The 27,736-nt window shown below is 39.9% G+C and overlaps 1 protein-coding gene across 7 annotated transcripts in view; it reads left to right on the forward strand.

Annotated features, from left to right (window-relative positions):
- IFTAP (intraflagellar transport associated protein) overlaps positions 1-23,703 on the forward strand; it is a 62,346-nt gene extending 38,643 nt beyond the window's left edge. For 6 of the 7 annotated variants that reach the window (XM_032805088.2, XM_032805085.2, XM_032805083.2 and 3 more), the window contains 2 exons: positions 9,311-9,441; positions 18,370-23,703. In XM_032805088.2, coding sequence (XP_032660979.1) covers positions 9,311-9,441; positions 18,370-18,525 — 287 coding nt within the window. In that variant the 3' untranslated portion in view covers positions 18,526-23,703. Of the gene's footprint in view, positions 1-1,075; positions 1,808-9,310; positions 9,442-18,369 lie in introns of those variants that run through there. The other variant, XM_075065263.1, reaches the window with a different exon arrangement.
- Positions 23,704-27,736: the final 4,033 nt, after the last annotated feature.

Genomic DNA, 27,736 nt, shown 5'->3' on the forward strand with positions numbered 1-27,736 from the left:
CTGGCATTTCAGAACACAGGCTATGAGATTGCTCTCTTATATTAGGCCCGGACAGCAAAGGTTTCTATTCAGTGTGATGATTCTTAGTTCCCTCATTTTTCCTTTTATAGATTTCTGGGACTCAGGTCTGAGTACACCTCTCAAATTCTAAGTATATCTGTTAAAGAATTAAAGGTTCCATAGGTGGAGTGAGTTTACTCTCTAGGCTGCCTTTTGACTGGAAACCTGAATTCAGATCTGGTTTATATCACTAGCGAAATGAGTTAAGTGATCTTAATCTAATCCATAGTGAACACCTGTTCCTATTTCAGAACAGGTGACAAGGTGATAGGTCTGAAATAATTGGCAGTAGGGCTGTTGATTAATCGCAGTTAACTCACACAGTTAACTCAAAAAAAAATTAATCGCACTTGTAAACATCAGAATACTAATTGAAATGTATTAAATATTTTGGGATGTTTTTCTGCATTTTCAAATATATTGATTTCTATTACAACACAGAATACAAAGTGTACAGTGCTAACTTTATATTATTTTTTATTACAAATATTTGCACTGTAAATATGATAAACAAAAAAATTGTGTTTTTCAATTAATCTCATACAAGTACTGTAGTGCAATCTCTTTATTGTGAAAGTGTAATTTACAAATATAGAGTTTTTTTTGTTACATAACTGCATTCAAAAATAAAACAATGTAAAATTTTAGAGTCTACAAATCCACTCAGTCCTACTTCTTGTTCTGCCAATTGCTAAGACAGACGTGTTTATTTACATTTATGGGAGTTACTGCTGCCTGCGTCTTATTTACAATGTCATCTGAAAGTGAGAACAGGCTTTCGCATGAAACTTTTGTCATCATTGCAAGGTATTTACATGCTAGATATACTAAACATTCGTATGCCTCTTCCATGTTTCCTCTGGAATGGTGGATGACATGCTTCCATGCTGATGATGCTTGTTAAAAAAATAATGTGTTAATGTGTTAATTAAATTTGTGACTGAACTCCTTAGGGGAGGATTGTATGTGTCCTGTTCTGTTTTACCTGCATTCTGCCAAATATTTCATGTTATAGGAGTCTCGGATGATGACCCAGCACATGTTCATTTTAAAAACACTTCCACTGCAGATTTGACAAAACGCAAAGAAGGTACCAATGTGAGATTTCTAAAAATAGCTACAGCACTCGACCCAAGGTTTAAGAATCTGAAGTGCCGTCCAAAACCTGAGAGGGACGAGGTGAGAAGCATGCTTTCAGAAGTCTTAAAAGAGCAACTCTCAGATGTGGAAACTACAGAACTCAAACCACCAAAAAGAAAATCAACCTTCTGTGGGGGCAGCTGACTCAGATGATGAAAATGACCATGTGTTGGTCTGCTCTGCTTTGGATCGTTATCAAGAAAACCCATCATCAGCATGGACACGTGTCCTCTGGAATGGTGGTTGAAGCATGAAGGGACATATGAATCTTTAGTGCATCTGGCATGTAAATACCATGCGACTCTGGCTACAATAGTGCCATCTGAATGCCTCTTCTCACTTTCAGGTGATACTGTAAACAAGAAGCGGGCAACTTTATCTCCTGCAAATTTTAACCAAACTTTGTCCGAGTGATTTGCTGAAGTAGGAATAGGTGGACTTGTAGGCTCTAAAGTTTTACATTGTTTTATTTTTGAATGCAGTTTTTTTTTGTACATAATTCTACTTTTGTAAGTTCAACTTTCATGGTAAAGAGATTGCACTACAGTACCTGTATTAGGTGAATTGAAAAATTCTATTTCTTTTGTTTTTTACAGTCAAATATTTGTAATAAAAAATTAAATATAAAGTGAGCACTGTACACTTTGTATTCTGTGTTGTAATTGAAATCGATACATTTGAAAATGTAGAAAACATCCAAAAATATTTAAATAAATGGTACTCCATTATTGCTTAACAGCGTGATTAATCATTTTAATCGCCTGACAGCCTAATTAGCAGTTCTCACTCATGGCAGGTCCAGTTCTAGAATAGCACAGATGATGGTCAGAAGTGAAGAGCACTGGCAAAGGTGTATAATAGCTTACACTGAAGCTTCCCACTCTTGCCTAGCTATATGATGCACTGTCAGTCATTTTTGTGAGCATTAATATTAATCACATACATTTAAAAACACCAAGTTAAACAGATTGCATTTAAAGAGGTTGAAAACTACAAAAATTATCATCTGCTTTCCCTGCCTAAATACAGATTTATGGTAGGAATGCAAACCATATTGAGTTAATCTGGCAATTGCTGCTTTTATGGGTGATTATAAAATAATCGTAATGGTCTACCTTCACTACTGCAGATTATGACTGAGCTAACTACTATCCTTTTATGTGACACTTGATTTAGTTTGCAATAGCTGCTCTCCTCGGCTTTTCCCATGAGAAAACCTTCATTGCCCCTTAATGCAGGAGTAATCTGTATCAACTCTCAGCAATCTTCAGTGTACATAACAACACTAAGGGTTTATATAGTGTATTACAGCCTTGAAAGCGCTGCACTGATATGAACTAATTCCTCATAATCCCCCGTGAATAAGGCAAATAGCATCCAGAGTTACAGATGGGGAAACTGAGGCATGGGAATTAGCTGTATATTGTCTGTGGCAACAGTGGAGACAGTTGCAAAGCTGAGATAGAATTCAGGACTTCTGGGCTCCTGGTCCAGTGCTCCGACTACTAGACTTCACTGACTGGTTTGTATCTTGTATGGTAAAACCATCATAATAAGCCTAATGAGAATGAAGGTACTGTCCTCTATACGGTAGAGTACACACCTGTAAAAAGTGTAAATCTTAAACATTAATGAACACAAGCATAATTGATCACAGGTATTAAAATGTCCCAGTTGAACTAATACTTTTTTCAGGTGTGTCTTGGAGGAAATCGCACTCTTTTCTTTCCTTTTTAAAATTCTGTGTCCAACTAACCTGTCCTTTCAGGGCCGGTTGTAGCTGCTGCTTATGAACAAAAGAATTCATAGAAATACTATGGTCTCTATAAATCAGATCGCCAATATACAAATAAATTGTAGTTATTTTAGTTAGACAGTAGTCTTGCAACTAAAAGCTGGAACTAGTCTTTGAATTGTGGGAATTTGGCATAATAACTCTAGTTAGCCATGCAAATCTGATTCCCCAAACCAGAGCTTTAACCCACAGTGTACAGACAGCACGTGCATGGTGCACACCATTTAATCTCTATCTTTCTTATTAAATTTAATCTCTGACTGTAAGTAGCTTAAGGCAACAATACAAAGGATCATGAATTCTCATGGGACATGGAGAAATACTTGGTTTCCACACTGTGGCAGTATGATTAATTTTACATCTAACCTTTTTCAAGAGTGTTGACAAATCATTTTCTGCACTGCTCCAAGAATGGCACAATTACTGGGTCTTCTCGAAGTAAAATGTAAAATAAAACAAAAAAATCCTATATGCATAACATCTATAAAGATCTCAAAATGTGTTAAGGACACAAGTAAATATAAATTCAAAATGATTCTGAGTGCTGGGTGAGGGGAACAGCATCAGAAATAATACCACTTAGCACTTATTTTGCACTTTTCGTCTGTAGATCTCAAATGCTTACTCATTTCCCCCATTTCACTGATGGGGAAATGGAAGCACAGAGAGGGGCTTGAGAGATTTGTCCAAAGTCACTAGCAGAGTTTCAAACAGAACCCTCCTGACTTCCAGTTTTAGAGCCTTTTCATAGACCTACCATCTCCAAGTTAAGCTTAAGCTTTCAATATATAACCTTCTGATTTTTAGGGGTTCATGACTTCATGGTAAAAATGCCCTCCACGTACGAGCTCATTGGGACTTGGCATTCTGTAAAAGACAGTCACCGTCACTTCCAAAACCTCTTTTAAAGGTGATGTGCAAGAGAACTAAAGTAAAATGGTGCCTACACACAGAGACATATTCAAATAATCCCAAGAAATAATAAAAGAGCTATAATCGATAATATTTGGGTTTAAAGAAATTTTATTGCATGCTGTGATGTCCCACTCCCCAGGACTCACTGTCTTTTAAAATCTCTGTGGAAAATTAGTGACTAGAACAAATATTTCCTTGTAATAAGTGACTCAGGGCACATATATGGAAATATTATTTTTTCATTGCTAAGAGCCATTCTCAGGTCATGAGGCATGAGCTACCACTGCTTCGAATAATTCTTGGCAGTGCAAATTATAATGGTTCTGAGAAACCATTTTGATTTACTGGGGGAATGTTCCACGTACTGTACTGGGAAGGGGAACCTAGTGTCTGACTCATCTAGAGCCTGATCTTACCCCATTTAAGTAACTGGACGTTTTATCATTGACTTAAGTGAGAGCAGGATCAGGCCTTAAATACAATGATACCAGTACGAGAGGCCTGTCAATGGGGCTGCTTGTGTGAGTAAGGGTTTGCGGTATTGGGCCTTAGGGCCAGCAGCAAAGAATAATACAGTATCCTGTTGAAACTGCAAGGTAAATGCACAAGGGAGTAATTTTCTAAGGCCCCAGTTCAGAGCACTATCCCTAATCAGCAAATCACCTAAGTATGTGCTTAAGTAAGGAATTTGCTGAATAGGGATGGATGTAAGCATTTTACAGAATGGGGCCTAATGCTCTAATTGTGATACACTCATATTGAGTAGTACCTTCCTCTGCAAATAGTCCCATTGGAATAAATGTAACTGAAGAGTAACAAACTATTCCACATGGGTAAAGGTATTACAACCTAGCACTAAGCTGGTTTAGGACCACAGGACACTATGGATCTGATATTCAAAGGTGTTGAATACTCACAACTCCAGATGAAGATGAATGAGGGCAGTGGGTACTCAGTACCTCTAAAAATCAGGCCAGCTATCATCAGTTAACAACCACTTTAATATGTTTTTCTGGGGGTGAAAAGGATCATTACCCATTATTTTGCATAATCCATGCTTCCTTGTTTACATTTTGAACCTATATTTACATGCAATAAAACAGCATGGGGAACCAGATTCAGAGTAAGTACTGTGAGTTTTTTTTAATACTTGGAAAAAAATCCATGAATAGCTTGTTGTTCCCAGCCTCTGCTAGTTTTAGCACCGCTTCAAGACTGTTTCACATGAGGTAGCTCTTTAGGGCTGACAGCCTGACGCTTGAGAATCAGAGGAGATAGGAAAATTGAGCTTTTAAGCTTTCTATTTATTTACCAAACCTCCTGACACCCCCTAGCAAAATTTTTTTGTCAGATGAGTTCTGAAAGTGGTAACCTACTTGGGCCCACTATAGTTAGACATGGTGGGTTGTAATGAAGATATACAGTCAAGACTTGGAATTTCTTCACACTTGTGAGTTCAAACCATCCATAACATTAGCATTAGTTTTTTTTAAAGTTTAATTAATATGTCAGTGCTACATAACTACCTAAGAAATTGGCTTATTTAACAGTGTTCACTGATTTAGCAACCACTTGCTGCTGATCTATCATAACACCAAAGACTAAAAATAAGAGAATTGCTCAGTTTCTGAATCTGCCCTGCTATGCTGTGTTGTATGTTACTAGAATCCCAGGATTTCACAACCACCTCATCCAGGAAGGTGATTCTCCATAGTATTAAGAAAGGTGCATTCCAAATCCTTCTTGCTTTTCTGATATCAGTACTTTCTCAATTATCTCTATCTATATAATGTCATTGGCAGTGTCCAAGGCAATCCTGTTGCTAATTAATCACCACCAGTGACAATGTAATTAGTAGCTTAATTAGGATCATCATCTTCCACTAGTGCTATAGCATTGGGCTAAGCCAGCTGTGAGGTACTGGCTAAATCATACAGAACTGTACAGTTCTTGTGGAACCTCCCACTGAGAAGGAAGGCTGTCAAGACTCCCTAATTTTAATCTCCAAAGGAGTTTCTTGATGAAACTTTACCAAGGAAAGCAGCATTTACTGATTAGGCTCTCCTTTGCTGTCACACAGCCAGGGTACAGAGAAAATGCTCATTTCTGACATGTCTACTGGCAAACAAAGGTTGATTACCACATTCTTATGGATTGAAAGAAATCTGAAACATTGTTTGCATTACTAACAAGCTTTAAAAAATTAGGACTGACATCCTGAGTATGACAAAGCACTTCTTGCTGAAAGCAAAAATACATTTCCTTCTGTTGTCCTAATTTTTAAGTGTTGTCTTTTGGAGATTTTGCCAGATGGTTTCATTATGGGGGTCCCCCTCTCCTCCACAAATTGGTTTATTGGGAATAAACAGTGACATATTTGTTCTTTATACAGAAATGATCAACGATTTACATCAGGAGGGAATGCTCAGGCATACCTCCTGCAATAAGTACATTGAGCAAGTGAATTTGAAACAAGTTGGGAGAGATTCCACCATATTTAGATGTTGGCCCACTTCTTCCTTCTGTAGCAAAGGAATAGTTTTGATCCCTATGAGTCATAAATGAATGGGTGTGTTCTAGTGAGGTCTGGCAGGGATTGGTTCTTGGTCCTACACAGAAATATAGCTAAACGTTATGTGTATACATTTAGGAACAAAGAATATAGGCCATTCTTACAGGTTGGGGTGGGGGGCTTGTATCTTGGGAAGCAGTGACTCTGAAAAAGATTTAGCCATCAGGCCCTTCAGTCAGCTGAACATGAGCTCCCAGTGTGATGCTGTGGCCAAAAGAGCTAATGCGATCCTTGGATGCATAAACAGGGGAAGCTCAAGTAGGAATAGAGAGGTTATTTTACCACTGTATTTGGCATTAAAGGTTACTAGTACCATTGTATTTGCTGCCGAATACTATGTCCAGTTGTGGTGTCCACAATTCAAGGATGTTGCTAAATTGGAGAGATTTCAGAGAAGGATCATGAGAATGATTAAAGAATTAGAAAACAAGCCTTACAGTGATAGACTCAAGGAGCTTAGTCTATTTAACAAGGAAATGATTACAGTCTATAAGTACCTATTGTCACAGTTCAGGACAAATTCAACTGTATCTCCCCTCCATGATTCAGCAAGGGTACCAACTTTTAGGTTTCAGCTCACAGGTATCAGGTATCTTGGGTGGATACCATGTCTGTCTCCCTCCTGACCAGAGTTTTTCTAGGCTGCCTGGTTCCCTGCCTTCATTGTGAATTCTCCAGCAAGCCAGACTGCCTAGACTAACCAGCACTGCACTATGCTTTATCTTCAGAGAGTACACAACCCTTTATAAGCAAACACAGTTATTCTTAATATAAAAGCATTGCAGAGAAAATATTACAAACAACAAAAATACCTACATGCATGCTAATAAGATTACCAGAGATCATCCCCAATTTCAGTAAGGGCTGTGGCAGGTGTCAGTCCTTTCAACCCTTCCCTAAAACTTGCTCCCTGCCCCCTGGGGAGAAGGTTCTGTCTGTTTGCTGGATCAGGAAGAAGACCCTGAGACAGTGTAAACTCCAGCTATTTATCCAAAAGTCCTTTCTTTGTCTGTTGGTCTCTGGAGAATCCAATTTGACCCAATATATGTGAGCTACTCCAGATGGTAGTACCTCTCCGCAGGTGTTACAACATGAATAAATTGGTCTAACCAGCCCACCCTCCTCCCCGCTGTTCTTAATTCCTGGAAGACTGTGGTCACTCTCCTTCATGGAATTATATACAATCCGTGGCCCAAAATGATACATATACTTAATATAGTAAGATCTCCCAAAGATCCCACAGAAAATTGCCATATCTGGTACACCTACATAGGAACAAACATTTAATAATCGGCTCTTCAATGTAGCAGACAAAGGTAAAACTTGATCCAAGGGTCAAAGTTGAAGTTAGATAAATTCAGACTGGGAATAAGGCATACTTTTTTAATAGTGACAGTAATTAATCACTGAAACCATTTACTAAGGGTCATAGTAGATTCTCCATCACTCACCATTTTAAAGTTAAGGTTGGCTCTTTTCCTAAACTATATGCTCTGGGAAGTTCCATGGCCTGTGTGATGCAGGAGGGTAGACTAGATGATCACAGTGGTCCCTTCTGGCCTTGGAATTGATGAATAACGGAATGAGCTTCCTTTGCAGCATGAGGCATGGGTCACTTGAAGGTTTAAACTAGTGTAAATGGTGGAGTCTCTGTAACTTAAAATCTTTGAATCATGATTTGAGGACTTCAGTAACTCAGCCAGCGGTTGGGGTCTATGACAGGAGTGAGTGGGTGTGGTTCTGTGGCAATGTGCAGGAGGTCAAACTAGATCATCATGATGGTTTCGTGGCCTTAAAGTCTATGAGTGGTTGAACATGTCAAGGCTTAGCACACACCTATTAACAACCTTACCCAGGTTCTTTCCACCTTTCAAAAGGCTTTGCCTATCTAATTGACCTGGAGGATGTTCAAATATTATGGAAATGAGAGCCAATACAAACCCCTAAGATACAAAGATTTATGGAGCAAAATACAAGGAAGTTAGGCTGAAAGGTGAAAACTTTAATTCCTCAACTTTCATCTTCTGGCTCATGATTTGAACCTAATTTGAGATCCCGGGGGGACGAGCTTCAACTCTTTAATAAAGAAGAGTCCCTTTTACAAAGCCACTGTGTATAATTTTGCTGACTTTGACACAATAAACAATCTTCAGAGGAGAAGCTAGATGAAGCTAGGCCTCCCTGGGACATCCATAACCTAAATAGAACAATGGAACTATATAAATTCATCTTCTGTCAGCAAAACTGGGAAGTGAAAAGATGTGGCTGGATCATTGCTCTCTTCTGAACTTCCCAGGTGCCCCATCACACCCACAAGTCACCCCAAGAAGTCTCTGTCTCCAGGGTCCACAGGTACAGGCTTCCTCCTATCTAGTTTACAGATGAAGAAACTGAAGTGAAGTGATTTGCCAAAGGTCACCCAGCAGGTTAGAGTTGGGGATAGACCCCATGTTTCCTGTCTCCCAATCCACTGACCTCTGCACTGGCCCTTGCCTCCTCTTTTGAATAGAGAGACATCCAGACCTAAACTTCCCCAGAGTTTGGTGGTCTCCACGATCTGTGGTTTTTATTTAACTTATTTGAGAAATTGGGGCCAGTCATCAAGTTCAAATCCAATTTGACTTCCCCAAAGAACAGGCATTTTTTTGATCTGGCTTTTGATTCAGGACTGCATCTGCTCTAAAGATAAGTACCTGTATTATATTTTGTACAACAAGAAAAGTATAATACAAGTGCTACCAAGTTTTTGAGCTTTGCGAGATTTTAGAGTATGATTTTGCTAAATTATATGTTGAGTGGAAGGATTGAGTCAAGTATTTTGTATTCAGCAGGGTCATTAGTGCTTCCAGGAGAGGTGGAACAGACAGCAACTTGCTATACACCTTCCTTTGATCAGCCTACTAATCTGGAGTTTGGAACCTTGTCAATTACACAACCATCAATCAGCGGAACACAAGAGGTATGAGGTCAGATTTATTTAAACATAGTTTTCTTTTTTCTGAGTGGATTTTAATGCTATTTCTATGCAGGAACAGAGGGATGTAGAGGGAGCTTTGTGATCCTTGAACTGAGTTAGCAATTCATTTTTAAATATATTAAAAAAAAATTAACAAGTTAAGGTAATTATGCTCTTTGATGGAACAGCTACTGATTTGTGATGCACGCTGCTGTTGTATAATAAATGAGCCGGTGAAATATATCACTTTTTTGCTTACCTGTAATTTTAGCCAATAAATTTTTTATAATTGGTAAAGCTTACATGCTATTCAAGCAAACCTTTTGTAGCTCCTGACCTTTTAACAAAACATAAAGTTACATAAAATGAGGTACTATTTAATTTCCTGATGGCTTTGACTGTATTACACTACACAAATTCTTGCTGGGGTGAGTGCAGAAATCCATGTCCCAAATTGCAGCTAGCGAACAATTCCTTTAATGCCACATTAAAACCAAACCAAAACAAAAAAGAAAAAAACAAAATAAAAAAGAATCCCTAGAACATATCTTGATCACAGAGTTTATCTTTTGGAAATTATTGTCACTGAGATGCAATTCACTATTAACACTGTCTACCAGCTGAAGTGCAGAGGACTGGACCATGGCATGACAGCAATCAGTATATGTTTTAATTTAAATTGCCACTTTCTCTCAGAATTTCAACCCCATTCAAATCAGAAATGTAGGTCTAGAATGCTTGCAGGCTTATTTTAAGTCTTTAAACCTCCTGACAAATCAGCCAGTGTGAACATTAACTTTAGAATAAGGAATTTTTGTGTTGCAGAGGTTGTGTGGTGGTGGTGTTTTTTTGTTTTGTTTTGTTTTGGGGTTTTTTTGGTTAATCATTATAATAGACGCTGAAATGTTAAGCTTGCTTCTGGCTAAAATCAGGCAGCTTTACTAGTTTCATTTGGTTATTGATATCCTATGAGGCTTAAATCAAGACGGTAAAGATGTTTGACCAATGAAGGATTGATGCTCCTGCATTGCATACGCAGTTTTGCTGAGCTCAAAAGTATTTGATTCTTTGCAGTCAACACTAGAAACTATACCATTAACAATTCTGCATTGGCAGGGAGATGGACTAGATGCTCTAATAGGTCTTTTCCTGTTCTAACGCATATGGTTCTGTGATTAAAACAAAAACCTCTGAATGACGTATACATGGTAGTTAACCTCCATCTTTATACATTTAGAAATATACTTTTTTTACACAAAAATACTATGACATATTGAAATGCATATCCCAGGAGATTAATGTATGGGGACATAAAGAAGAAGGGGGTTGCAAAAATCTCACGTGTTAACAAATGAGTGCACATGATACTGGAAGCTACAACTTGTGAGAAGTGGATGAAAATCCCATTCACTGCAGCATTTATTTCTGTGAGAGGAACAGTTTGATCATACAGTAGAACCTTGGAGTTATGAACACCAGAGTTATGAACTGACCAGTCAACCACACACCTCATTCGGAACCAGAAGTACACAATCAGGCAGCAGCAGAGACCGCTCCCCACCCACCCCAAACAAATACGGTACAGTGCTGTGTTAAAAGTAAACTATTTAAAAAAAAGAGAAAGCAGCATTTTTCTTCTGCATAGTAAAATTTCAAAGCTGTATTAAGACAATGTTCAGTTGTAAACTTTGAAAAAACCATAACATTTTATTCAGAGTTACGAACATTTCAGAGTTACAAACAACCTTCATTCCTGATGTGTTCTAACTCTGAGGTTTTACTATCCATAAAATAAACGGAGTGTTACAGGGGACAATGGAAGGGTGTGAAGGTGTGCCAACATGCTCAATGCTTTTTGGATACAGAGTGAAGCTAGTTCCTACCTTAAATTATACAAGTGTTTATGGCCATCCACTTAGACAATATAGTTAGAGGCTAGTTTTCAGAGTTGCTGAGCTCCCACAATTCCAATTGAAGTCAATGGGTGTGTGAGTGCTCAATACCTCGATAAACAAGTCCTAAGCTCTTCAGGGCAGGGAACCTGCCATGGAACATGGGAGAAGATTATTTCCAGAGGCTCAAAAGAGCACAAAATCATCTCCATCCCTTCTTTCAACCCAAACATGTCCCAGCCCATCAAAACAGCTGTTGGAGGAGGGCAATAAAATAATGACCATCTATACTGTGTTACTGGGATTTGGCTTTTCTATGCCCCACCTCCTAAAAATACTCCAAACCACTAGTATGCTACAGGATGCTGAAGGAGAGTTCATGTCCCTGACATACTGTGTGAGGGATTTGGGAGAAAGTGTAGTTTTCATCAAATGGCCATAGTTAATGTGTTTACTGAGGGGAAATTACATGCAAGTGTGCCTAATTGTTAAAGAGACGCTCATCATCCTGAAAATTATCCCTCTCTCGGATGCAATGAGAACAAGGATGAGCAATTCAGTAACTTGTTGATTTTGGCTAGCAACTTAGCTTCCACTTTCTCTAGTGGTTTTAGGCATGTGTGCTTCCCCTTATAGTAAAAGTACCATGTGCTGTATGAATGCTGTCACAAACTGCAGCTTGTGACAGTGTTACTGCAGGATTTGAGTCCATTACCCTAGAATACTCATATCCCTAGCCCAGGCAGCCATCCCTTTCTCGACTCCTACTCATGCCTTTCTTTCAACCCCGTCATCCTTTTTCTCCACCCCGTGTATTCATTTCTGCTTCCCCAGTTCCCTCCTTTCTTGCTCTCTTCCCCTCATGTTCTCTAGATGAACATAAACTTTCCATCCCATGATACATATGATACTTCCCTCATCACCTATCTCTGTCCAGTTAAAGTATTTATATAGTGCCAATTACTGTGTCATTATTAATTATTATTTTTATTTGTATTATGGTAGCACCTGCAAGATAAAATCCTGTCCCCACTGAAGTCAGTAGCAAAACTCCCACGGATTTCAATAGGTTCACAGTTTTACCCATAGTCTTGTACCAAGATCAGGGTCCCATTGTGTTTTACGTGTTGTACATACCCATAGTAAAAGCAAGGGCTTGCCTCAAAGAACCTCTAGTCTCAAGACAAGGCAGACAAAGGGTGAGAGAAAGAAAATGCCATATGTCTATGGTGCAAACCCCCGCTGCGGCAGCAAGTCTGATAGCCGAGGTCCCTTGACTCAAGATCGCGTGGCTCCTGCTACAGTGCTAAAAATAGCATTGCAGATGTTCCCGCTCGAATTGGAGCTTGGCTTCTGAGATCCACCCTTCTCTCTGGGTTTCAGAGCCCGGGCTCCAGAGTGGGAATATCTACACTGCTATGTTTAGCCCCATAGTGTGAGCTACATGAGCCCGGATCCATTAAGCTGGGTTCTGAGAATCGTTGCCATGGGTTTGGGTTTTTTTTCCAGTGTAGACGTACCTATAGGTTAAGTGGCTTGTCCAGTGTCACACAGGAAATCTATGGGAAAAGTGTGAATTGAAGCTAGGTTTTCTGATTCCCACCTCAGTGCCTTAACATCCAGACAATCCTTTCTTTCTCCAAGTATCTTAGTTCATCATTACATTCATGTGTACTCTGCCTACACACATTTTTTCTATCTTTTCCACCTGGGTATTGAGCTGATCAGTTTTCCCTTGAACGTACAATACATTCAGCAGTGTTTATCTGTGGGGAAAACCCTTTACATAATTTAAACAAGAGAACTGTAGATTGCCCCGAGTTATGCAAAAATAGAGGTTAGGAAGGACAGAATCAAGGCTTTTAGTTCAATGTATCTGCACAGAGATTAAATAAAAAGACACTGAATTGCCAACTATTAATAGACTTTTGAAACTCTCAGTTTAGGGTGTTTTATTTACAACATTACTTTGCAAAGTGGCCTCCAGCAAAATGCTCTAGTTATTAATCTGAACATTACATTCTTTCCTCTTTAATTTGGACTTGTGGTAGCTGTGAATGAAAATGATTCTTCCTTCAGAGGTGTCTCCGTTTGAGTAAATCACGTGGGCAATCTTAAGAAAATTGGCAGTTCTCTAATAGAGCACAAATTCTGTTCCTAGAGAGCTTCCAGAAAATATTTCAATTAGATGTTAAATTAGACATACACATATTTCTCTCAGCTCCTTAGGCAAAAATAACAAGATAATAACTTGATTGACTGTTGTTTTTGTTCAGCTGTGAGGGATTCAGTGGTCCGTAGCAGAATTTTTTCCTTTTGAAATAAATCAGAATTTCAGTTTGCAGTCTAAAGGCCTTTGGACTGATTTCCTTCATACGAGGCTGAAATGAACTAATACTTGGGAGAAGATAAAAACGAACCAAACCCACTGCTTTCAACGCTTGCCTGAGAGATGAAGCACACAAATAGACATACAACTGAACTAGACTTTTTGAAACTTGCAATGAGGAGATAACAGAGTGAAGTCTGGTGTGGTCTATTCTTATATCCAATTTCATTTGGAATTACATGTACATTTTTCTTTTTTACAAACACTTTTCTGTTACACATCTGCATGTTCATGAAGTGGTTTAGTTAAATGCAAATCAAGACAAGGTCATAGTGGCTGAATGTGTATTCTCAATACCGTAATAGCTTTGGTGCAGAGGTGACAGATTTGATTTTGTAGAACTGCTACAAAGGTTTATGGCAATCTGAAGTTTTCTTAATTTAATTACCTGTAATCATGGTATCAGACACTATTACAGCTAGAGCAAATGGAAAAACATTTTGAGATTAAATAATATTTTATAGGGTTTGTTTTTGGATTTTTCTCTTAAGTGAACACTTAGACAATTAAGTTAGATCACTGTTAGATCTTAAGGGCATCGTCCATGCCATGGTATTTTAACAGGCTTCTCCTGGGAGAATTAGTGGAATGGGTACTGAGTGGGTTGAGGGAGTAGGACTTTAGTTTTGGTGGGTCAAGAGAACTTGTTTGTGGATATTGACTCAATTGAGCTTTATTTGAATAATGTTTATAAAAAAACATTCTGCACCTAAGATTTGACCCAAAGCACACTTAAATCAATAGAAAGACTTTCAGGAGTTAGACAGGTACAGCTGATGAAAGAAAATTAAACAAATCAAGACACATAAATACCATCCGTGCTGTCTGTTCAGTTCTAGAGTCAGTAGTTTTAGCTTTTGCAGAGAACAAGGTTTTTGGCGGACAACACTAATCCTTGCAACGGAGCCACAGTTACTGACCTGCAGATCCGGAGTCTGATCCATTCCTTACCGAAGTCAGTGGGACGACTCACGTGCAGGATCAGACTCTTATTTCCTAACTGTAAGTCTGTTCAGCACAAGAAGGGTGATGAAATTTAAGCCGATTGCATAGAACAGAAATATAGAAATTGAACTTCTGAAAGTGCATCCAAAAAGTGAAGAGAAAGCATTCTAATTCTTCCAAAGAGACTTAAAACTAAGTTAATACTAGTCAGACTCATTGAGACCTGGAAGATTCTACTCCCACATATTTAATGTTGTGCATTTCCTTTGGGTTTTTTTCCAGCAGATTTTGCAAACTGGAGGGTAAATATTTTTGATTGTAAGCCATCCCCTCCTCCTGCCACTAAAACAAAACAAAAAACAAGAGTCATGCTTCTACATAATGAGGGTACACTCATTGCTGCATTATTAGCTCTGCACCATCAAAAAAACCTCATTAAAATTATCATGATTGCTTCTTAGCCTTGTGACTAAAATCAAGTGTAGAGTATGATCAGTTTAATATCTACTGTATGATCAAAACCTACTCTTGCAGGAGGTGGATCTGGTGATTTTACAGATCTTTTCTATATCTAACTCTAATGTCTATGATTTATTATGTGAGATTCATTGTGGCAATGTGACCTCTTGCATAATCTCAGCAGAAATCCATGGGATAATGTGACTCCTAAATTGAGTAGCTAATGAACACAAGTGTGAATTTTAAATATGAGCTAGAGTGATTTCCTCTTCTTTTGAGGAAGCCTCTTTTTCCAGGATTATCCCCGAAGTGATCCTATGTTTTTAATCCTAGCTCACTGATGGATGTTTGTGAGTCTCAAAATAAATTTCAGAGACTCGTAAATATTGTTGAACTATGACCCAATGACATTTTGACACAACAGGATGACGCACTACTTCGTCATTGTGCTATGATTTAAATGTCACTTTCCCTTGATGCGCAAGCCTGTTCCGTTGTACAGTCTTGATTGGAAATTCCAGTTAGCTCCATTAGAACCCTTCAATAGGTCTTGATTGAATTCTGCTGGACTCTGTTGATTTCAGGTAAATTGCAAGTTTGCACTGAAACTAGTAGTCCAGTAGACCTGTTACTGTGTTTCAAAACTTTGTTGCCAACTAGAATGAATAGGAAGCAGGAGTATTCTGAACAGGAATTTCCACTAGATGGCAATTCCTAATAAGACTTTGAGGATTTTACAGCTTTCATCCGTATGCAAGAAACAAAAAAGAGCTAAGATTGGATTTCATGCTATGACATAGAATTCGTAGCAGTTTTCTCACATCAGTTTCCATGCCTGCTTTCACTTCAGCAGCCTGAAAAGCTGCTTATCCTGCAACGCCATTGATATAAGATCTTTAAATACCACGATAATCAAAATCAATTTTCATTCCAAAAGGTAGAAAACTGATGCAAAAGGTCGTCAATTTAGGTGGTCCTGTGAACTTCAAGGGAATATGGAGGCGGGGGGTCGGGGGTAGAGGTAGGGCGAACACTTTCCGCACCAGGATTCTGTAGTGTAAGAGATCTAAGGTAAAGGGCAGACATTTCCTTCCATAGACTACAATTTAATGAACTTATCTGAGGAAAAAATAGGTGGATTATAGTAGAAAACCTATGGGTGCCTGCTTCAAGTTACATTTTACTGCTTCTGCTAAGGTCATTGTTGATACCAGATTTTCTGTCATGAAAGTGCGAGTGACAAAAGTTAATAATAGTATCACAGGAATTAGAAATAGGAAAGATCTATGACTGTGAGGTCATCTGGTCAACCCTCTCGCCAGCACAAAATTGTTCTCCTGTGCTTTGTCTGGTCTTATTTAAACTGACTCAAGAGAGGGGGCAGGCCCATGGGAGACTGGTTGGCAGTGTAATAGAGCTCATGCTCAGGAAATTGTTCCTGCTATTCCACTCACATTTTCCCATTAATTTTACCCCATTGCCCCTTGTTACACCTCTCTTGAACAATCCAAGGTATTACTAATTGATGAAAAAACCTCAACCCCAGTGTGCATATAGTGAGATGTTGAGCATCTGGCACAAAGCTGCATGTTACACAAACTCAAGTGGAAAACAGAAAACAGAGCAAAACAAGTCTAGGCTGAGATTTTCAAAGGTGCTCAGGGATTGAGGCACACATCTTTTTTCTGTTTTGCTCTCAAGCTGGTGTAAATGCTGATTTGTGCCACACTCTTGATATTTTCGACTTGTGAATTCTGAAGTGTCCCATCATGTGCAAAGCATTTGGGGCTCAATCTTGCAAAAGGATCTGATCCAGTACAGCACCTAAATGCTTAAATGCTTTGCTTGAGTGGGGCAGGAGTGTTCAGCACTTTGTAGCATAGATTTCTTGATGCTCAAGAAAAAAACATCTTACTAATAATGAATTGTCTATGATTATTGAAGCCCCACAGGGTTGTCTACACTGTTCACTGAGGCCCGGCTCTGACTCAGGTTAGAGTCCAAGCCTCACTTCTTTCCACACACAAATCAGTCTGATCTGGGTCAGCAAGCACTCAGGTCCTGAGAACTAGGGCCCTGCCTGTTGGGTGGATCAGAGCCTGAGTCCCCCTGTGACTTGGGTGGAAGCCCTGTCATTTAGCAGTATGGATGCAGCTTGAACCACAGTCTCGAGTCAGAAGGTCTGTGTAGTACAGTATGGACATGTTAGCCCAACTGTGAGACCCAGGTCCAGCAACTGTAAACCCAGGTTTACAAAGCAGTGTGGACGCTCAGGCATGGGGTTGGAAACAACAAGTCCACAAAGAAACCTAGGTGCCACACACCCGGGTTTACAGTGCAATGTAGACCTACCCATAGACGTATTATGCTAAATTGAGCAAAGCACAGGGAACAATCCTGTACTGGTGGAAGGCAGGGAGGATGTAAAAGATATGCTAACAAGATGTCCCCATCTGTAATTTCTAGGATTAGTTGTATCTAGTGTCTTATTAAAAACATTTTATGCTATGGTCCCTCTGCTTGTCCTTATTAATATGCAGCCTTTAAAATATTATGATTTACTTATTTATCTTATTTATAAATTGTGCCAACTGAGGTCTTTTCCAAACACATTTATAATTAAAAATATTCAATGCAGCATATGTCAGCTGACCCAGTACTAACTAATTCTGCAATACTGTACCTCCCATCGACCAAATAATCCATTGCACACCTCTGCAAGCAACTTCTTTGGTTAAAGGAAACAGACCTTGCAGTGATTGAATAACTGAACATTGATTATGCTTCTTTGCTCCTTAGAGGCATTCCTGTTGCTACAAAATGTAGTATCAGTTGAGTAAACAGCACTTAAAACTAGCCAAAATCTTAAAGTTGCGGGACCTATCCTTGCAACTTAATGTAGCTCTACCTATTTTTTCTGTATCCTCACAACCCTGCTGCTACAAGTGGTGGAAATGTAATAGATGTATGCAAGGGAGGTCTTTTGATTCCTTGCCTCGAGCAAAAATTAGTTAATGATATTCATTCTGATACAGTGTGGTACAAATGGGGCACAGTAAATGGCTTAAATTAGGTCAAATTGAATAATTGAATTTATTCTTTTACTTAAAAACAGCTTAATCAGCTGAGAGTGCTGGAGTCTAAAAAGTAGTTTAATTAAATATTAATCAGGAGTTTATGTTTTGAGCTTCTTTATCGTTACTTGCTGCTGTTTTATTTATATTTCTGTATTTTTCCCTGTTGCAGCTATGTGGGGATGAAGTTCAGCTGTTCTCCCTTGATGAAGAATTTGACTATGACAGTGTGCCACTGACCCCCAAGTTCTCTGAGGCTGAGATGAAGGCCATTGTAAACTTGTCTGAACAGAAAAAAGTAAGGATCGGCCTTAAGTCTGAAGACTGAAGCTGATGGACCTTGCTGAACATTCTCTGTTATTCAGCTGGAAAAATATTTGTAAGGGGAAAATCCAACTCTCTTTTCTGCAGTCATAGAGGGCTCTTTTGCAATGAAGCCAGTGTGGGCCTGTCATAGAACCTGTGTCTCTCAAAATTTTGTACTGGTGACCCCTTTCACATAGCAAGCCTCTGTGTGCAACCCCCTCTTACACATTAAAACACTTTTTCATATATTTAACACCATTATAAATGCTGGAGGCAAAGTGGGGTTTGGGGTGGAGGCTGACAGCTCATGACCCCCCCATGTAATAACCTTGCACCCCCCTGAGGGGTCCTGACTCCCAGTCTGAGAACCCCTGATAAACCCTGCGCAGCACTGGGCTGAAGTAGCCTCTGCATAGTAGTAGTATATATTATTTGTATTACTGTAGTGCCTAGGAGCTCTAATCATAGATCAGGACCCCATTGTGCTAGCTGCTCTTCAAACACAGAACCAAAAGGTGGTCCCTGCTCCAAAGAGCTTACAATCTAAACATAGCAGCTCCACTGCCTGGAGGATAGGTGCCTCTCTCTCTGCCCCCTTTACATATCCCTAGAGCAACTTGCCTAGGTACTCATACTGGATGCTGGGGTCTGTATTGATTCCTATATGCATACAATTCCTACATATATCAGTGGGTTTTGAAAGACTTAAGCCCTGGTTCTCAGCCCCAGTTCCAGTTGCTTTGTTGTTCTCTGGCAGCATGAAGCAACAGGAATGGTTCATTAAAAGGCAGTTAGGAATTCCTGTGTTGAAGAAAAAATCTGTGAATGGCATACAATGTGTGCAGTGCTAGAATAATGACTCCTTAGGGGTCAGTATAAACCGGTGTAAATTAGACTACGTTTTGTGCTGGCTTCAGCCCCCAACCAGCCCAGAGTTGTCTCAGAGCCGTTTTTGCCTGGCTCCCTCAGGAGTGTAAACATTAACTTGTGGCAACTGAGCATTCAGCCTTTAGTCTCTTTTTCTGGCATTATAAGGTAAAAAGATACAGAGCTGTGGACCAGTGATCAAACCCAGGAAGGATTTTGATACCTTCTATGTGATTTCAGTTCTTCAGACCAGTAATATTCCTATTTTTTCAATGTTTTTTCCTTTTGTGGGTTTGAATTAAATGTATATAATTCCTGAAAATCACAGTAACGTCTGTTCTTTTTTTTTTGGTCACAAAAAAGTCTGCAGGGCAGGAGAAGCAGAATAGCAGTGATTTAACCCATTACCTAACTTGACAAGCAAAATTTCGACTGTAAAGAAGCACATTTCATACATTTATATAGGAAATGGTCCCAAGGTTTTTCACCACGTGACATACATTCAGCACCACTGAAATGCAGCAACCTTGGGGTGGAGAGTGAAAAGTGCATACATTATACTGCATAGCATGTGAGGAAAGGAGACCATGTGGCTAAAGTCCCTGGGGAAGATGCTTACTCTTACACAAAGAGTCATGAGATATGTAGGACTCAGTCCTTCTTACTTTTCATGAGCCACTGGGGCTATTGCATGAGTAAAAGTACCAACACTTGGTCCATAATGGGTCAGATACATACTGGTGTAATTCCATTAATTTTAGTTTGTGGACCAACAATTCATCATTGGCATAACACCATTACCTTTGCCATAGAAGATTACAGTGATGAGTGTGGTAAGAATGCCTGGCTAGATAGCTTTGGGATTGAACAACATGCAGTTTAAATACTTTGAATGAAATCCATAAGGCTGGATGGCTGCTCCAAAGCCAACAGTTTCCATGAGTGAAAAAGGGGAATCCTCGTGCCAAAGGAAATGATTTGTTTCAATTATGTGGCAAATTATAAATAGGCACCACTGACAGCAGGATATTTTTTGTTTTGATTGATTAGACAACATCATTTGAGGTAGGGTAAATAAATGGGAAAGAAAGAAGAGAGTGCCCAGATACTAAGCAGATAGGCAGTCATATAAAACCCTAAGATAGGCTAGGCAGAGAAGGTAAACAGTATAGAACCAACCTGGTGGGAGAACATGAGAACATTTTTTAAAACTGTCTTTAAAACTATGCTAAAGCTGTGGTAAAAATGGACTGAAAACACTGTCCTTAATTCATTTTGTTTTGCCAAGTGTTTTGCTAGAGCTTTGTGTATAAAATGAGGGGGAGGGGTGCATGGCTAGATTTCAGCTGGATGAAAAGGGGGACCTGGAAGGGCATTGTTATAGAAAAGGTTGAGATCCAGTGTATTAAGACATCCAGGCCTCCCTTAAAAACATTAACTGTGGCTCACTGCATACCTGTTATGTAAGTTCAGTGAAGCTGGACTACCTCTAGTAAGCAACCCTCTGTTTAAGAGACCACTATGAAACATCCCCATAGTTTCCAGACTTTGTTCAACCCGAAGCTGAAGAACCAACACTATTCGGAAACAGAGTGTTGCAGGTCCATGGGATGATTTGTTTAAGCCGTGTTTCATTGCATTTGTTGCCTATTTTTCAGAAGGGCAAACTCAGGCACAGCGAAGGGTCAATTCCACTTTCATTGAGGTCAATGACAAAACTTGGCCAGACTTGCATAATGTATCAGTAGGCCAAATAGATCCCTAGTAAATGTAAGCACATCTACTATTGACTCCAGTAACAGTTGTGTCCCTGACCCTAGGGATGAAGTTAGCCACTCCCTTCCATTTCTTTCAGATGGATGCACTTCTCTTACCGACTTCTCAGGGTCCATATTATGTTCTATACACTGTCATTCAGACAGATCATTACATGGTTCAGTTTGGGATAAAGAAATACACCTCATTGGTTAATGTTGAACAATTGTTAAACTCTGGTGCACCATTCGTCTTGTGGAGAGAGGTGGGATACTTCACTTAGGCCTCTGATGAGTTATCCGTTCTCCCTCTGCTTATAGAGATAAATATCATAATGGAGAGCAGGCACAGTAAGTCAGACTTGCTGGTCAGCTCATTTTATTGACCTGCTTAGATGTAATTGAGTTGTTAATGTACCGTTTCATTGCTTATCTGCTGCTGGGAAATCATATTTCCTATCCTGTAATTATTCATCAGGTCTTTATTCAGTTGATATTGATACCTAGATAGATACAGATAGATAGATATCTGGTATTGTTTAATTGTCTGCATAATAAGACTTTGGGGCCTGACTGGTAGATTCCTTCCTCCCCACCCAGTAATTAGCATTTGGCTGGGGGAGAGGAAGGAGAAGGGAAAGAGGGGGAGAGAATGACCTAACTAACACACACACACACACACACACACACACACACACACTCTCTCTAACTTTTTATTTGCAGCCAATTGTACTAAATTAATTTTCCTCTCCTCCAGAATCAGTTCTCCTGTACATGGCAAAAATCCAGACAAGGGACAAGAAACAGTTCAAGGTTCCCCCTTGAGTTTTTCTCTGGATTGTTCCTTCAGTGTGGGGTTTTCCCCCCTCCCAAAATGACCAGGATTTTGAATTGGAAATCTCACGGATCTTGGAGGATTCATCAAAATGCAGAAACTTTAGAGGGAGAATGTAGAAAACAGAGCTTAAATTGTTCATTTGTTAGTTTCAACACAAAGTCCTCTTGCACTCCTTCTCTACCTACAGACACTTCAGAACACCAAATTTGTTATATTTAACAAAAAAAATCTAATACATTTTCAAATCATGTTTAGAGCAGTTATTTTCCCAATACAAGTTAGAGTTAATTATAATAAAGATTAATAATTTTTTAAGAGGATAACTTGCTGGCAAGTGGTGCTAAAACAGACAGACAGACAGACAGACACACACCCATTTCTTTTACGGTCTTTTAATCTAACCTATCTATATGAGGATTGGGAAAACCTGGGGCAAAATTGGGCCTTATATACACTTTGGAATTGTTTTTAGAAGTCCCCACATTACTCAGAAATAGTGACAGGTTGTTGAAGAGGTTCAGATATTGGGCTCAGAGCCAAACCTTTGTGGTATAGAAATCAACATGGAACTAAATTCCATGTTTGGCACAAATCCAGCAACCCCATATGTTGCGCAGTTTGACTAACCAACAGCTTGGATGTCAAAATATCCACTTGGCTAGCAGGATGAACTATGCCCACTATGGTTTTTACCACTCATTTTCAGTAGCACTCAGTGATAGCCTGATTTTCACTTTGGCCCAGATTCCTCAGTCCAAGCGAGGGCAGGAAAGGCCAAGCAGAGAGTGGAACCTGTTCAGTTTCACTTCACCAGGGGCCTGCAGCCTCTTTCAGGCTGCACCACAAAGGGTCCTACGCCCTAGTTCAGTTGCATGCAGGTATGCACATCTGCTGGTCAAAACTCCCTGCATAAAGAATTGTGGTGGAACAGCTGTGGCTGCTACTGCAGCCCTGAAGCTGTAGTATTGGATGCAGAGTGGCAACTGAAAAGGGTTGGGCAAAGATTAATTTGCTCTGATCCCAGCAGACCTCATCAGCACATGGTTCATTTACTGAGGCTGACTGCTGCCGAGAGGGCTTGAAAATGTTGGCTTCACAAACCGCAAAAATTCAGCTCACGATAGTTCAAGTGACACATGAAAGATGAGGAAACCCTTGATAATGATTCTTGACAGCCTTACGAGATGAGTTCCCTACACCACAGAGATGAGCACTTGTGATAAGTAAGGGCATTCCCACCACTATGAACTTTCTTGTGGTGAACTGGCAGTTAGCACAGGTGGGCGTGAGGAGCCACATGTACCTTGAGGGTTCTCTTGAAGGGAATGTATCCTTTTCACGGATTGGTTGGTTGCTTTGGCCAATCCCTGGCATCTGAAATTCTACCAGGTGTTAAATGTCTGCCTGTCCTTTCTGAAAACAAAAAGGGCATTTTCTCTTAAAGGGCTTTAATTAAATTCTAAACTCCTCAAATGATTATGAGTTTGGTAAAGCCGCTTGAGGAGACATCTTGTTCTATGTTGGCAGGACTATTGTACAGCCGTATCACATGTTTATGATGCTGTCAGATACTAAGGAAGTAAAGTGGAGATATTTTAGCTTTACCACTTGTTTATGAAATATTTGCAAGAAGCAAGGGTTAAGATGTACTGTCATTCTTATAGTCAAGCTAATTTATATGAGATCACATGGACTCATAGCTAAATGGAAATCAATTGTAATAAATTCTGAGAAAGCAAAATGATTGTCTTATTTTCATAATCTCTGACAAAGACAATGGCAATGAAAATCCCCCAGAGCAATCAATTGCGATCTTATACAAGATGTTGGGTATCTTCTTCAGAGCAACTATTCACATACTCATGTTTCAAAATAGCATGTAAGGATAGATGTAAACCAAACCCCGGGTCTGATTTCAAGTTGCGCTGCAGGGGCTAACCCCACTCACTATATCAAGGGCCAAATCACACTCCCAGGTCTGAACACCCCAAACTTGGGGAAGTTCAAACTTGGACCTGTATCCAAATGTTGCTTAGTGCTGTTTCTAAGGGTCCATCTGTAGTACAAAAATAACAGAGTAAGGGGACCTGCCTGTGTGGAAAAATCCAGTGGAATTTAATAATAATGAAAACAATTGGGTTCTATAGAAATGTAATAGTGGTCTATGGAAATTATTGTAAAAACAGAGAAAATACATGGAAAATTATCTTTTCTGTAAGTTGAATCAGCCTATAAAAATTCTATAGCATGGATATAATTCTCTAGTTAATTTTATAGAATGGTTCAAAAACCTATAGGAAGTTTATGATTTTGTCATGAAGATGATTACAACACAGCTGTTCTTTATCCCATTACAGTAAGGTTAAAATTTGTAGGCAGGACTTAATTGTGTTTCATAACTATGCTAAAGTCCAAGGCTTTTTCTTGATTGCATGAGATGATTACAACAGAGTTAGAGCCCATCAGCACAACATTTTTGAACTATGTTGTAACTAGGCCTTCAGACCTGGTTGTTTTTGTCGTGCAAACAGGCCCTAGCAGCAAATAAACCTCAAGATTCATAGGTATTGTAGAACACATCTGCTATTCTGTTCCTATGAATAAAACCTTAGAATATCTAATATGCATAACTTTCAGAAAGATGCAAGTGTTATCCATCATATTACTCCTGTTTCTCAGAATAAATCATCTAGAGGACAAATTCCACCTATTACTTAGAAGTGTTGACGCTGCCATTTAGATTCACTGCAAATTGCACATTCGCTCTTTAAAAGATGGAAGCTGAGATGCAATTTTTTGGTTTGTGTCAGATTTACAACTAGCTTCCCTAAACATGACAAGACAATACATTTGTCCAATGAGCTATTTTCCTGCTGGATACATTTTTACAGTAAAAGAAGATGGAAGGCTAGTGTCTCTCCCAGGCACCATCAATTCTGTGTTAGGATTTTTATGCATAAGCTTATTATTTACAAAGCTTTCAAAAACAAAGACCCAGGAAGCACAAATTATGGTCAGACTGCTTATTGAATGAAAATGTAATGCAGGATTGTCCTTTGTTTAAGTTAGATGCTTAGACTTAGTTTCCCAGCCCACCAAAAGTTCTGTTAACTAGTCTAGTTCAAAATCCAGGCTGTCAAAACACTGATAGCTAGCACTAGCTGAATAGTATTCACTGAATCAAAAAATTGACCAATTTAAGGCCTTTTTGTTTTGTTTATGTAACACTTGCAAACAGTTCCTGAATTCTGCAGATGTCTGTCGCTCATAAGCTTTCATCAGATAGACTGGATGAATAATTTCCTGACTTGCGCTTGTATAAGGACTGGATGCAGAAAGATTTATTTTTACTGTTTGTGGCATGTGATTTGTCACATGGCATATTTTTTGCTCTCTGAGTCATTGGAAGACTGAAACTCTTTAATCAGGAGAATGTGAATGAGGGATAGTAGATAACGAGCAGACAATAATGGAAATGAGATGTGAACAGTGAATAATGCATCTCTGGTGCAAATTTGTGGAAATTTTGCTGTCACCACCATGAATACTTACAATGATATTAGTATTCACAAACAAGGCTTAATCCTACAAGATGTTGAATACCCTCACCTTCCATTGTCTTAATGAAAGTGCCTTGTAGAATGGGGCTCATAATGAAGGACCCCATGAATAGCTGCAAATTTAATTGGTTGACAAGATATTCAGTCACCTGTTTTTTCATTGCTCATGCAGCTGTACTGACACCCAGGACTCTAATACTGATACTTTAAAGCAGTGGTCCCCAACGTAGTGCCCACGGGTGCCATGGCGCCTGCCGGGGCATTTATGTGCACCCACCTGGTGCTCAGCAGGGGAAAGAAGCTGCGGCCCCGTACCTGCCAGAGACAGAGAACTCCAGGGCTGCGGGCGCTGATGCTCTCTGTCCCTGGCAGGCACGGGGCCGCGGCTTCTCTCCGGCTTCAAGAAGAGAAGCCACGGACCCGCTCCTGCCGGGCACGGAGCACTCCAGGGCTGCAGAGAAGCCGCAAACCCGCGCCTGCCGGGCACAGAGCACTCCGGGGCTGCAGGCGCCAGTGTTCTCTGTTCCTGGCAGGCGCAGGGCCCGCCTAGTGCCCAGCAGGGGAGAGATGCCAGGGCCCCCCGCCTGCTGGGGACAGAGTACTTTGGGGTTGCAGGCTGCGCAGCTTCTCTCAGGCTTCTCGCTGCACTGCCCAGAACTGCCGCCAAACCCCCGCCCACAAAACGCTCCGCCTCTGTGGAATGGACCAAATGCTGCTCTGTAGCATGTGCTGACACAGGCACCTGCTTGCTCCACTGGTGCCTGGAGCGGGCCCTGTATGTGGGTATTCTTCCTGTACTGATACTGCTGTTTTCTTGTGCTTTGCAATTTATTATTTTTTTAACATTTTGCTCCAAAATGAGTGGTTCAAATAAGAGACAACGTGTGTATTATTTCAACCCAGAGTGGGAAGAATATTAAATATGATGTACAAATACAAAATAAGCCTTGAAAAATTGTTAGCACCCAGCACACTCTTCTGAAAATATGAATGTGCTACTGGCCACAAAAAGGTTGGAGACCACTATTTTAAAGGGTCAAAAACTGGACATCAAACTTCTGCAAATCATATTTGCAACTCAGTCAGTATTGTGCTTTGCAACCCATTCCATATGATCCCTTCTCCTAAGCCACAGCAGCAAGGTAGATATCTACCAGGCCATTAGTTTTTCATAAGTAGATGTTCGATGCAGTCCAACAAAGATCAGATCAAATGGCTACATAGCCTAAATAATTTCAGGTGGTTTAAACAGAAGTAATGGATGAAATTAAGCAAAGTTAGGCGGCAGGTCCAAACCCACTCTTGCCAGTGACGAGTGGCTGATACTGCAGTCTGCCCCAGTGAACAGGGGCTAGATGGAGACTGGGCAGTAGCCAAAACAGAGGCAAAGTGGGGATAGTGGGTTGGGGGTTCCACAGGGAGGGGAGACCCAGATTGGTGGGGTACTGCCAGGGGGCAGCACCCCAGTTAAAAGGGCACCGGGGTCCAGGGAGAGACACAGGGCCAAGAGGATAGGTGGATCACTGGCCTGCAGAGGGCGCTCCTGGCTGGAAAAAGAGCTAATTCCCGAGGACAACCAGCAGGAGGCACCGCAGGGGTGAGTCTGCACGTCTACAACCCTCTACAAAGAAAAGTATGATTAGAAAGTGCTCACCATTGCTATTGTGAGAGGCATATCCCAAATACTTTAGACAGCTCATTCAGCATATGCGTCTGCTTTTACTCAGTTTTCAATTTTGCTTTGCAGATCACCTTTCCCAACCTTTTGTTTCTACATGGAATTTACATAACCCACAAGCACAGGGGAAACAAAAAGTCTTTCAAACAATCACCATCTTATTAGCACTCTGAAAGATGTTTGCTGAAGAATTCAGTAAAAGAGGGTGCTGATTGCTACCCTGTGTTAAGGTTTCTCTGTTTTAAATATTAATGGTTGTATGTACTCGAGATTTCAGTGACCTCTGAGTCACATTTTTTATGATGGTTGATGCAATCTGTCACAAGATGGGAATAAAAAAGTAGCTTGACGGTCTAATTTGAAGTAATCTCTAAGAGCTCAAGAGGACTGATTACACATAAAAGCACCACAACTTTTATAAAGCTTTATTTGAATGCCACAGGAAAAAATGTTAGAAATTCAATTAACTTTCCACATGAAAAAATGCCTCATATGGTGGCTAAGCTCACCTTACATAGTTTCTTGATTATGTTTGG

This window comes from Chelonoidis abingdonii, chromosome 4 (assembly GCF_003597395.2).
Source record: "Chelonoidis abingdonii isolate Lonesome George chromosome 4, CheloAbing_2.0, whole genome shotgun sequence".
Lineage (NCBI taxonomy): Eukaryota > Metazoa > Chordata > Testudines > Testudinidae > Chelonoidis > Chelonoidis abingdonii.